The sequence below is a fragment of the Gopherus flavomarginatus genome, chromosome 1, assembly GCF_025201925.1.
Source record: "Gopherus flavomarginatus isolate rGopFla2 chromosome 1, rGopFla2.mat.asm, whole genome shotgun sequence".
Lineage (NCBI taxonomy): Eukaryota > Metazoa > Chordata > Testudines > Testudinidae > Gopherus > Gopherus flavomarginatus.
Genome location: NC_066617.1, coordinates 7,903,317 through 7,916,683, shown reverse-complemented (window position 1 = coordinate 7,916,683; position 13,367 = coordinate 7,903,317). Strand labels below are relative to the sequence as shown.

Below are 13,367 nucleotides of genomic sequence, written 5' to 3'. Positions count from 1 at the left end.
TGCCTTCTGCCAGACCTTGTGCATATGCATGTGTCACTTCAGTCTTGCACAGATGTGCTGCAAAGACATTCACATGTGTGCATTAGTGCATATAGTGTGTCGTATCTCAGATCTAGAAAGTCTGTTCCTTTGACCCTTTATCAGAGTGAGTTGAAAAATATTATACACACATCCCATCTGAAGCACTGAGATTTCTTACACTATTCACTTTCGGTGCCACATTCTTCCTTCTCTCCTCATTTGTATTTCTATTCTTGGTAGATCTGCATATTTGGTTATTGTCTGTATAAATTCTGCTTATGTTCCTCACTAACTCTCAAGCCTTTCTTAGCTTCTGTTCCCTCATTCTGGTACTTTGATATAAAGTTAAATAGAACTGTAGAATCCATCCCAATGCTCCCTTCAGAGACTTTTATAATTCATTAAGGTGCCCTCTCTTCCAAAGAATACGGGCCAGACCTTTCTAAAAGTTTGAATAATCTCTTTGCTGATGGACTCTGTATTTAGTACTGTTAAATTGGTCTTCCATTGCAAATAATGGTCACTGGGACCAGTATGTTAAGCATAAATGAAATGGATAACCAACTTCCTAGTCTTAATGTCATTTTGTTTGCAGCTAGGGTGACCAGATAGCAAGTGTGAAAAATCGGGACAGGGATGGGGGGTGATAGGTGCCTGTATAAGACAAAGCCCTGAATATCGGGACTGTCCCTATAAAATCAGGCCATCTGGTTCACCCTATTTGCCGTTCTTTTCTGACACCTATAATATCTTAGTTGTTTTAAGATTGTTAGAATGGGGCCTCAGTTATCTTATACTGTGCTGAAATTCTTTTCATCCTATAGCTGATGCTCCTGTTCTTACTGAAATTTAAGTGCTGCTTTTTCCCCCTACAGCTCTAAAGACTTCATTTATATCTTCCCCTAACTCATCTCTTGCTTAATATTGTATATGGGAAGATATGGTTGCTATTCATAGTGTGGCCTCAGTCTGATCTCCTTTACCCAGGTTTTACCCCAGTGTAATGCCTCTGCCTTCAGTGGCACTCTTCCAAATCCAGTTCCAGTGCCGCATGTTCCTTTTCTCCTTCTTTGGGTTTGTCCCTACCGTTACTGCACAGAAGCAAAGAACGTCTATGGCTTTTGGTACTTTCTTTGCAATCTGAGACAGGAAATGGAGACTGTAGGGCCCCCCATCTCAGTCACTTATGTAATCTTTTCATGCTCCACCTTTTTTTTTTTTTTCCTACTTACTAGGGATGAATCCACCATAATTAACCAAAAGTGGCTGATAAGACCTTGATAACATAGTTAATTAGGTTAACTCATTACATTTGTTGTCTAATGAAGTAAACATAATAGTAAACTTTAACTGAAGTATCACTGTGATCAGGCAGTCAATTTCAGCAGTGCCATTCACTATAGATAACTTGCAATTATTTTTATGTATGCAATACCAGAATACTTTGCCTGGTCTTGCAATTTTTCTTCTAGCATCAAACTTTCATTCCGTCCTTGCCTTACCTGCCATTGTGCACATCTTTTCTTCTTGACAGTTCCTCTATATCAGGAATCTTACGGTTGTCATTACCCTCGCTTGATTATTTCATTAAAATCATATCTGATGTTGAGAGCCTACAGGCTGCAATGAGATGATGACTTTCCATCTGTGGAGGTGCTTCCACTGGAATGGATTTTTTTAATACTTATTGACGACACTCGTTGCACAAATCAGTGTTATGCAAAATCAACAACTTTGCTTTTCAGAGTTAAATGATATGAAAGAGAACCTGTTATCATTTTAGAAAAATATCTCCTAGGCTGAAGGCTTTACATTTAATCAGCTGACTTCTCCCACCATGTTTACCTGTACATCACTGGAATGTTCAGCATGTTCTGCCATTTGTTATATTAGCTACATAAAACTGCCTTGCACTCTGGCTGTTCTTTATGCCTCCTGCCTTCAGAATAAAATAAAAGAATGGAAAACATGTTCTCGTTGGGAGAAAACACACAGTTCTAACACTAAAAGGGCAGATCCTCATCTGGTGTAAATTTTGCCATAGCTCAATCAGTGGAGTAGTGACAGGTCACACCAGCTGAGGTGTATGTATCTCCAACTGTTCACAAGAAAAGTGAAGCCACACTGAGCCTTACCTATTTACTGTTCAAAACTAATTTTGAACATCCTGATTATAATGGATTCCTTTACCCCGGCCTCTTGCAACACTGGACAACTTGTTTGCAACTTGAGTGTGACGTCCATGTTTAAATATTGACAGTTTCAGGTTTGACTTTAAGAGGGACGACTGCGTCAAAGCACTGTGCTTTTCTCTGTTTTGAAACCTGTAAATCTGTTTATGCCTTAAACAAGTCTGGGCAGCACTGATATGTCAAGGCTAAGTAAACCGCAGTTAGTACAGTTTGTTCTTGTCTTGTTTATAACTTACAGGAGCCAAGTAATAAGAGGATTCGGCCTCTAGCTCGGGTCACATCCTTGGCGAACTTGATCTCCCCTGTAAGAAATGGTGCAGTCCGGCGTTTTGGTCAGACAATACAGGTAAAGAATATATGAATATGGAAGCAATATGCCCTGTGGAATTGATGCCATAATTTCAAGGCATCTCTTGGGAAACTGACCCATGCCAAATCAGTGCACAGAAAGGAGCTGCAGGTTCCTAAACCACCCCGGCTCATGGTGAAAGAAGCTCCCCTGAATGTACACCTGATAAGTAACTCTTCAGTGCGATGAGGTCCCTAAATGCAGATCAAATCTGATGTGCTCCAGGAATGACCTCTTCTATACTCCTGAGCCGCTCAAGCACATTGAGAGGGGTGAAGAGTTAAGACAGTCAATACATTGCTGCTTCTGTTGGTTTTATTGAAGTAGTATAAAATGTCCAGGTTGCTTGCAGTTTAGCAAAGGGGAAGGAATAAACCAGCTTAAAAGGAGGGAGTCCACTGATGCACAAATCAGTGCATATTCTAGTAATGTACATGGTATGTATTGTATTGTGTGTGTAAATACAGTTACACTAGACTAGATGTAGAACCCAGACGTAGAGACATTGCGGATCACTAGAGCAATGCTCAATTAGCTTGTTAGCGTCACCAGCACCCAGAGGTGGAATTAGTCTTAATTTATGCGCTTCCTTGTGCCTTGTAACTAGATTTTAGTTTCAGTTTTTTTCCTCCTCCAGAAGTGTTTCTGGTTCACAGTGTGGTGAGAGGGATACGAGGAAAGAGTCTAGCAGTTGCAGATCATAGGGGTTTTATCACCAGTTATGAAATACTCCTTTTACTTGAGGAAAAGCATCTCCTGAGTGTGTCTTCCTATTCTAGGCAGAAGAGCAAAGGGGGGATGGGAGTGGTGTATGGATGACACTAATGTACAGCTATAAGAAATAAACTTTTCATATATTTTTTTCTCCCTCCAATAGTCATTTGCCCTCCGTGGTGACAGCAAATCCCCCAGCTGTTCTCAGAAGTCATGTAGCAGATCTGCTGCTCCAACACCTCCTAAAAGAAGAAACAGTGTCCTTTGGTCAGAGATGTTAGATGTCAACATGAAAGAGACTCTGAGCACCAAAGAAATTAAACGCCAGGAGGTAGGCTGTCAATCAACCAGTAGGCATTTGGTGCCTTTAGTTATCGTGTTTGGAAGAAGAGAAAGCAGATGAAGGAGGAGGGAGAAATTGTTGCTCATTAAAGTGATTGTATTCTGCGGTGTGCCCTGACTTAGGGGAAATGATCCACTTGTACTAACTTTCTGAAAATTAAAGATTCTATTGCTAAATTGATTAGTTACATCGGGTGCCCAACTTCAGATGCCCCATGGGAGCCCAGCTTTTCAGAAGGTGGTGCTCAACACCTCGGAAGTCATTAGTCACTTTTGAAATGTTAGACTAGAGAGTTCTTTTTTAAGGCCAGATTTCTTCCTCTAAAAGCTCTTGACAGTGGGTTAAGGGCCAAATGGTGAGGCCTTTGCATACTTAGTTTTTAGGCAGCCCTCCTGTTGAGTAAGTAGAAACTAAGTAATGACTTTTGGGATTTTGACCTTCACGTTCTTTTCAGGTAAATCTCTGCTCTTCATATGCAAAAGTCATGAGTACGCAGGTTCTAGGATTTAATTTGGCCGTTAGTTTCAGAGCTTTCACAGTTACAAGTAGTGTACCTTTCTCAGCACAAAGGAAGAGGGAGGAATTACTTTGGATTGTAACACCGAGGTGGTACACAGCTGAACCTTGCTTGTTTCAGACAGTGCAGAGACTTTGATTTGTTACTCACACTTCATGGTTTTATCAAAAACTGAACAGAAACAGGGTATAAAGTACATAACATAACAGGGTGTTCACGTTCAAAAAGCAGCTAGACTGAATTGCTCACTTTGTGCTCTAAAATGAGGCAATAACTCAGTGTCTTGCCCTCTCTCTTGCTCTCTCTCTCAGGCAATATATGAACTGTCCAGAGGAGAACAGGATTTAATTGAGGATCTTAAGCTTGCCAGAAAGGTTAGTATTTTTCTTCTTTCCTTGTGATGAGTGGTCACAGCTAAAAGCTTAGTGAGGTCATGTTCACGTGTGCAAACAGTGTGGATTAGCACTAGGCTTTGAACCCACTGTGTATTGCATTAAAAATGGTGACGTGATCAGTCCTACAGTCATTGTACTGGATTGTTTCATAATAAATCTGCTGGAAAAGGATACTCGCAATAATCTAGTTCCACAAATATCTGTTGTGGGTATTCTTCCCCATAGAAAAGTCATCTTGGGAGCAGTTTAGGTGCTAGAATCTTTTCTTCACTTTTGTGGTCCTAGTACCCGTATATAAGGCTCAATTGTGCACTCATCGAAGTCAGTGGGACTGTTGCTGTTAGCGTCCATGAGTGCATGGTTGCACATGAGACCTTCCTACTCTTGATAACTGTAGAGCTACAAATATTTCCCCAAATATACATTTAATAACTTTCTTTGGGGGGATCTTGACATAATTTGGCACTTTCCTTGACAGGCTTATCATGACCCCATGTTGAAACTGTCCATCATGGCGGAGGAGGAACTTACACACATATTTGGGGACTTGGATTCTTATATCCCTCTGCATGAAGGTAAGAGCAGCTACTTAATTTTTAGTGGAGTGTCTTGGACAGTGGTTAAAAAAATCTGTATTTTCTCATTCAAATCCTAAAGACTTACTGACCCATACCCGAGACACTTGTGGCATTTCCTATTTTTGCTTCTAAATTTCAGACTTCTTGGCAAGGCTAAGAGAAGCAACAAGACCTGATGGAACAGTGGAGCAGATAGGGCCCATACTTGTGAAATGGGTGAGTATCACTTTGGTTATTTACTCTAATTAGCAGGGAAAACCAGACATAAAACTATGATGAGTTTAAATGAGGTTTGAAGTTAGAAGTTACAAAGCAACAAGCTCTTGTTGCCTTGAATTAAAGATCTCGAGTGAAATCCCTGGCTACACTGAAATCAATGGGAGCCCTTTGACACCAGTGGCCAGAATTTCATCCCCACATTGACTTACATTTGCAGTGTCTGTATTTTGTGGCCCCTTTGTAAGTGAGGTGATTGCAGGACGCTTACCACAGTTTAACCTCAAACGTCAAAGGATTAGATGCAGAATGTGAAGCTTCCATTCCCCCCACAAATTAACTGCACATATGCAATTTAAATCTCTAATTTGTTTTAAGTTAAAACCAAATATTCTGTTAAGAGATAATCCAATTGCATAAGTGTGACATGTTCCTATGGGTCAATACTTCCCTCAAAAGAATCTAATTCATAAATGTTGCTCTGTTGTCCTTTCAGTTACCAGGACTCAATGCCTACAAAGGTTACTGCAGTAACCAATTGGCAGCCAAAGCTCTTCTGGATCAGAAGAAGCAAGACCGTAGAGTCCAGGACTTCCTTCAGCGCTGTCTTGAATCCCCTTTCAGTCGCAAGCTAGACCTCTGGAGCTTCCTAGATATTCCTCGAAGTCGGCTGGTGAAATATCCACTGCTCTTAAAAGAAATTCTTAAACATACTCCTAAAGACCATGCTGATGTCCAGATTTTGGAAGAAGCAGTAAGTAATGAGGAAGCTATTACGTAACCATATAACTCTGGGGTTATAAGAAAGCTCTTAAATCCTAAATCATGGAGTGGTACGGTTTTCACAACCGGCCCAATCCTGCAAATGGAACTCCAGTGAAATTCAGTGAGTGATTTGTCCTGAGCTCCTATTGGATCAAAGCCAGTTATTATAGCGGAGCTTAAAGAATGGGTAAACTAAAGCATAAATCCCCATCCAATCAAGCTTTTAAAACATTTTGTTTTATAGATCTCTATAATCCAAGGAGTCCTGTCTGATATCAACTTGAAGAAGGGAGAATCGGAATGTCAGTATTACATCGACAAGCTGGAATATCTGGACGAGAAGCAGAAGGACCCTAGAATCGAAGCCAGCAAAGTGTTACTGTGCCATGGGGAGCTGAAGAATAAGAATGGGCATGTAAGTTTTGTCTCATTATTGGTGTTTTACGTTAATTTGAAAGCTTGAAATTGGGAGCTTTCCTCCCCCTCCATCCCCACCTCTGGAGAAGGGTAGATTAAAGCTGTTTGTTAGCCGGAGCAGAGCAGGGATCCTTTAAGCCCTTAGCCCTAATTTTAGAGGGTACTAACAAATCCAGAATACATAAAAAGGGAATTCATGTGATGTCTTGCTTTATTTTAAGTTTACAGGAAAGCTGACTGTTGCCAGGATTTCTAAGGGCCTTCAGATATTGCAAAATCATTAGCATCAAACTACCAAAGAAAGCATGCTATGCATTTAGCCCTCAATCAAAAAGGATTTCCTGTCTAAACATTTACTTTGAAGGTATCATGACATTCCCAGTGATGTAATGTGACCCTTAAGCTCTTCCAAACAAATGCTGTCTGCACAGAGCTGCTTGAGTGGAAATGAAGTGACAACAGTTTATCTTCTCCCCAAGTAATCTTAATTACAGCAGCATCTGATAGCACTGCACTAGCTTGTCAACAACACTGTATATAGCTTCATAATGAATGGTGGACATACGCAAAGAGCAGATTCAGGCCCACAGTCTTATGAAAATAATATTGTCAGAGGTCATGTATTACTGCGGCGATACTATAACAGGCCATTTAATGAGGTTCATGTAGGTAGCACCGACGTTAGTGTAGCCTCAAGCCAGAGTGATGTGACTATTTTGAGAATATGTTTTAATCTAAGACTATAAATGCAAACATTCCAACAAGGCTTGTCTGGTTTTTTTCCCTCTTTTAGAAACTATACGTTTTCCTCTTCCAAGACATCCTGGTTTTAACTCGGCCAGTCACTCGTAATGAGCGTCACTCTTACCAGGTGTACAGACAACCGATCCCAGTTCAGGAGCTGGTACTGGAGGATCTGCAGGATGGCGATGTGAAAATGGGAGGGTCCTTCAGAGGGGCTTTTGGCAATTCAGATAAAGGTACACAACAAGCCAATTAGTCCTCATTAGTAATGCATACTTGTCAAGCCACTCAGTGTAAAGGAATTGTGTTAAAACGTTGGGAGGGCTTAGTAATTGTCTGCCCTTTAAGTCCCACTCAGAGAGCAGGCAGGAAATATGTGTGACCTGCCTTTACGCAGTCATAAGTGAATTGTGTCTGAAATGGTGAAATCAAGGGTGCAGACTAGATGCTTCGCATTCTCTGTTCAATGCACATGTTTTGAGAAATTCCTCCATAACCGTAGCTGTACATATGTTTAGTCTCAATAGAATCCGTAAGTGTTAATTTGCAGAACTGATTTTTCTTTTCTTACGATTACCTTTAGCTAAAAATATCTTCAGAGTTCGATTCCAAGACCCTTCTTCTGGCCAGTCCCACACACTGCAGGCCAATGATATCTTCCACAAGCAGCAGTGGTTTAATTGTATCAGAACAGCCATCGCACCCTTCCAGCGGACTGCTGCTCCAGCAGACCTGAAAGAATTGCCCGAGCTCAGTGAAGAGTCTGAAGAGAACAACCCATCTGCTTCCAACGTCAAAGTCCAGAGGAGGCAGTCCTCTATGTCTGGTGTGGTTCAGATGGAACTAGATGAAAACACATCAGAGTGTGGATCCATTATGGACACGGAGGAAGCTAAGAGCATGAAAACGCACCGAACGCAATCTGGGCACAAAAGAACAAGGGAGAAGCCGTTAAGCAGCAAGCGGAAAGAAACATTAGTGTAAAAGGAGCCCAGGGATTTCCTAGCAGAAGGACTGTTTATTTATAAATAATGTGTACATTTTTCTTCTTGTAACGTGAGCATAATGGGATTACTCTGCTGAAATAAATGTATTTGTTTAATGGCAGCTACTGGTATGCAGTTAACACTGTTGAGCTGGAGTCTGTTTTTTGAAGAAGATATGGCAACCTTGATTCAGATTTTTAGTGTGAAATAAACAATTCAAAAGTTCTTGTGCTTTTGACTGTTATTTAATGGCAGACTTGAAGAGTAGACTTCAGTTTTCCAAAGCAGTGGTATGGTACCGTATTTGAAACTGGAAAACATCAAGTAATCTGTATTGGCGATAATGTAAATCTGCTCCCTTGAGGGAAATCCAGCAAGTTTCAGGCTATGCACCAGTCACAACTTTTGGATCAATGTTGCAAAAGAACTTTTAAATTAGAACTTAAATCTGAGCAATTTTGTATCCTTATTCTTATGAGATGCATGTTTTGCAGTGTTTGATTATTTTATTTCATGCAATACAACGTTTTAAAAAACAGACCCCAGGTTCAATGAGTTTTCCATTTTACCTACTGGAACTCTTCGTCTTTGTTTGCTCACTGTACATTCCTTATTTTCATTTACATAACCTGCCAGGTATTTAATTTTTTATATTTTAAAATAGGGTTTTTTAGAATTTTTTGTTTTGCATTTTTAATTATTTCAATGTATTGTATTTTAAGACTTTGAACTTGGCATTTTCTCTAAGTATTTGACCTTTTTTGTTCAAAAATGTCATTCTGTTTTTGGTTTTGTGTGCGTGTGTGTGTATATATATTTTTTTTTTCTATTTTTTACAGTCAATTCAAAACTTTGCAAAATGAAACCAAGCCATAGCGTTTTCAGCTGATAGAAATAAGGGAAGACAACTTACTCAGTGTAGCATTTTGTGTTGATTATAAGCAAGGTAAATGGCTTGTGTGTGCTCTTGACTACTGAAAGAGAACTGTGTTGGTAAGAGCTGAAGGCTTTAAGAATGTCGCAGAAGGTTTGGGTGGAGAGAAGCATTGACAGTGGCAAATAGTGGAGAAGAGAAAGTTTGTTTGCTTTATGTGGCAAAATGTCTTAAGTTCATTGGAATAGGAAAGACAGTTTTGGAGGCAAACATGAGGGTATATTGTATGTCATAGAAGAATGGAGAAGAGAGAGGATGTGATGTTATGGAGAAAAGAAATGGAAAGTGATCAAGTATTTATACGTGTAATAACAACAAAGTTGACACATTTTTGGTGGCCTTAATAATCATAGGGATGAACGAAAGTAACTCAGTAAGCCTTATGCTGCAAAATGGCGTAGGAACAATTATACAAAGTGGCAACAGCTGCAATTCAAATGATAAGGTTTTTTCCTATCATTAAGACAGTAATGAAAGCACATAATAAGGATACTAAAGCATTACATGAATCAGTCTTCAAGAGTCTGTAACTCAGATATAAAGAGTTATTATGTGCAAGCTGTTGGGCTGGCAGTGGTAAAATTGGAAGAGAATGTAAATAGACACAACAAAATGAATGGTTCTCTGTAAATGTACTGTACAGTTTAAAGTGCCAAGTACAATTAAATTCCTGACAGCATCTCGCTTGTATTGTGTATGTTGATGCAAAGGGGGAAGTGGAAATATCCCTGAGTAAATCCTCCTCATCACAAATATCATGCCTCTCAAGAAGCAGTATTCTTTGGAATCATAGAATACCGGTTGGAAGGGACCTCAGGAGGTCATCTAGTCCAACCCCCTGCTCAAAGCAGGACCTATCCCCAACTAAATCATCCCAGCCAGGGCTTTGTCAAGCCTGACCTTAAAAGCTCCTAAGGAAGGAGATTCTGCCACCTCCTAGGTAACCCATTCCAGTGCTTCACCAGCCTCCTAGTGAAAAAGTTTTTCCTAATATCCAACCTAAACCTCCCCCAATGCAACTTGAGACCATTACTCCTTGTTCTATCATCGAGTACCACTGAGAACAGTTTAGCTCCATCCTCTTTAGAACCCACTTTCAGGTAATTGAAAGCAGCTATCAAATCCCCCCCTCATTCTTCTCTTCTGCAGACTAAACAATCCCAGTTCCCGCAGCCTCTCCTCACAAGTCATGTGCTCCAGCCCCCTAATCATTTTGTTGCCCTCCGCTGGACTCTTTCCAATTTTTCCACATTCTTCTTGTAATGTGGGGTCCAAAACTGGACACAGTACTCCAGATGAGGTCTCACCAATGTCTAATAGAGGGGGAATGATCACATCCCTTGATCTGCTGGCAATGCCCCTACTTATAACAGCATTTTGGGCTGTGAGTTACTGATTCCAGGGTATGTTACTGATTTAAAAAACCCTCTCTCAAAGTGGACCTACCCAAAGCAATGGGACTACTTGTGTTCAGAAGAGCTACTCACATGATAAGGGGTTTTACAGAATGAGGTGCCATAAGAAGGGACAGGGCACATTGCTGTAAATCTGCAAACACTGATGTCATTGTCACCAATGTCATTGCCTAGCGTGAGATGTGGGCTCTGCAATTCCTGGGAGTCTTTGCTGGTTGTGATCAGAGTCCTCTCTCCAGCTTGCAAAGGACTTCATGATGTCTATGCTGGGAAGGCTAAGAATGACCAGTAGCTTTGCACCAATAACTCGAACACTTGGCTAGACACAAGCCTAGTTTTTACTGCTTTGCGATTCCAAAATGGAACTCACCACAGCAAGCTTTCATGCATGACACATGCAGAACTCATTTTATAAAGGAGCATACAACCCAAATTGCTTCATTCAAGCAGTGTGTTTTTAATTTTCTCAACTCCTGGAATTACAGATGCAAAAATATCTATGTAAGCCAGTGATGATGATGGTGTCAGTGCCCCGAAATAGACCCTCTATTCTTTTTTCACCCTGGCTTTTCCCTGAGATCGAACGGCTCTGTGCATCCTGGGGTTGAACTGATAGCCTAGACTGTTACAAAATATTTTAGGCTAACAGGTATAATTATGTTTTGCCTGGATGAGGTGGACCAGGCATAGTCATTTTTAAACTTGGCTCTGTTTTAGACTTGGTGAATGCCTTGTTTAGAACAGTCTGTAAAGATATACTGTACTTGGTCCACAGAGAGAGCTTGCTTTGCCAATCAGATGTTGGCGCATTTGAAAACCATCTCTACAGACATGCTTTTTGTTAATGGGGCCAACAAAGAACAAACAATACTGTGTGACCATGGACAAAGTTCACTTAATTTCTCTTCTCTCCATTCCCCAAGTATCAGAGAGGTGGTAGCTTCCAGTTATTCCCCTGAAACCAGACTGGACCCAGACATATCAGAGAGAACTCTACAGACATTCCACCGAGGTGTAAAGATGATCCTGATACTGCTTTCAAACTCACCTGGTAAAAATGCGGAGGAGGGGCCGGGGGAAGATCCTTACTTAGCAAAGATTTATAAATAACTCATTTAAACAACCAACCAAGAAATAGACACAATCTTCTAATGAAAGCCAAAGGGAGAGGTGGTGTGGCACTCCTGAATCTCTTGGAGCATTGAGACTGACTATCTAAGAGCAGTAATTGAGTTGCTCTACCTATGTGATCTCTGGAAAATCAGATTCAGATGGAGTAGGGCATATTTAACAAGGATTCCATTCGGAAAAGACAGTGATCATCCAATGAATAAGACAACTGATGCTATATAACCCATACAACAGATATTGGATTGGATAGTTAGGATTGGGTTAATGTTTGAGTGCTGACATTGTCCTTGACCCTGTCCAGAACACAAACATAGCCTGCATTTACCTGGTTACAGAATTCCCTTCACTTCCTGTAAAGTTCACTCCAGGCTTTTAAACACAGAGGCCTAGTCACATTAGATCATTTTTTTCTTAAAATATTCCATCATTGCAATCATTGCTGCAGATCTACTGGTGCTCTAGTCGTGTTCCCTAGCTCTGCTCTGAGCAGCACTGGAGCACATGGGGAAACCATCTACTGTCCCCAGCCATGCTGTCTGGGAGGTAGCAATTGTCAGAAATGTTAGGGGGGAAAAGTTTCGTGTAGACCCAGCCAGGGTGTGAGCTCTCATAAACAGGAAAGGGGGTCTTAAGAACCAGATGTGTGTATTCGAAAACAACGGTTTGGGTCCGTATGCACTACTAAGATAGATGCTCATTTTGCTCTCTTACAGATCAGAATGGCTCACTGTCCCATTTTGAAAAAACACCACCTAGAAAGGAATCTCTTGTTTTGCAATACTTTGATAGAAGCAAAAGATTACTACCTGCAAGTATCGAAGAAAGGGTAAGCAATAGGATACATTCATGTGTGTTTGGGAGAGGGACTTAGGATCCAGTGCCTCTTTCCCCAGAACAGTGTCGGGACATTTGGCAAAGAGCTTTAGCAGACATTCCAATAATATTTCCCTGGCAGCTACCCGACCTCTGAACTACATATCTGGTAGAGGAGCTGTGTGGAGTAAGACACTTTACTCGGTGTAAGGGTGCAAAACTCAAATTTCAAAATCCAAACAAGTCACAACTGGTGGTGACTAATGTGGGAGTCTTTCCCAGTGGGGTTTTCAATGGATGATCCTGTTTTCCAGGCAGTTCCTGGCCTGGAAGAAAGATCAACTTGTTAGCTGACAAAAACGAAACAATCCACAAGGTGTGGAAAAGTGAACATTTTAACTCTCCGAGAATAAAGAGCTCAGCTAGCCTGGCATGTGGCTACTCTCTGAAGAGCAGGAAAATCCTGGATAGTGACTGTCAGAACAAGTAAGAGATGGCTGCTGTCTTGAGTTAGCCACAGACAGCAAATCAGTTGGGAAGAGCGAATGAAATTTGCCTTTAAAGTGAATTTATCAATAATACCAGAGCCTCGGGGGTGAAGAAGCTACAGGAGCACCGAGCACTATCACTGAAATTACAATGTGTGCGCCTCGCTCTTTACGGTACTTTAAAAACTCAGCCACTCTTGCAGAAGTGACAGCCCTTTTCTTCTCCCGGCTGCTCCGACACGTTCAAGGAAGCAGATGCATGCACACGTTGTGCTCCCGGGGTGGGAACTTTACTTCCATTCTTAGTTGTTGCTTCTCGGTCAGTAATTAACGCTGGAAGTTTCTGGAC

The 13,367-nt window shown here is 41.0% G+C and overlaps 1 protein-coding gene across 2 annotated transcripts in view; it reads left to right on the top strand.

Annotated features, from left to right (window-relative positions):
- NET1 (neuroepithelial cell transforming 1) overlaps positions 1-9,850 on the top strand; it is a 92,642-nt gene extending 82,792 nt beyond the window's left edge. For both annotated transcript variants that reach the window (XM_050936891.1, XM_050936892.1), the window contains 9 exons: positions 2,452-2,559; positions 3,440-3,607; positions 4,448-4,510; positions 5,010-5,106; positions 5,249-5,325; positions 5,822-6,079; positions 6,335-6,505; positions 7,301-7,487; positions 7,835-9,850. In XM_050936891.1, the coding sequence (XP_050792848.1) occupies positions 2,452-2,559; positions 3,440-3,607; positions 4,448-4,510; positions 5,010-5,106; positions 5,249-5,325; positions 5,822-6,079; positions 6,335-6,505; positions 7,301-7,487; positions 7,835-8,235 (1,530 nt within the window). In that variant the 3' untranslated portion in view covers positions 8,236-9,850. The remainder of the gene's footprint in view (positions 1-2,451; positions 2,560-3,439; positions 3,608-4,447; positions 4,511-5,009; positions 5,107-5,248; positions 5,326-5,821; positions 6,080-6,334; positions 6,506-7,300; positions 7,488-7,834) is intronic.
- The last annotated feature ends 3,517 nt before the right edge of the window (positions 9,851-13,367 follow it).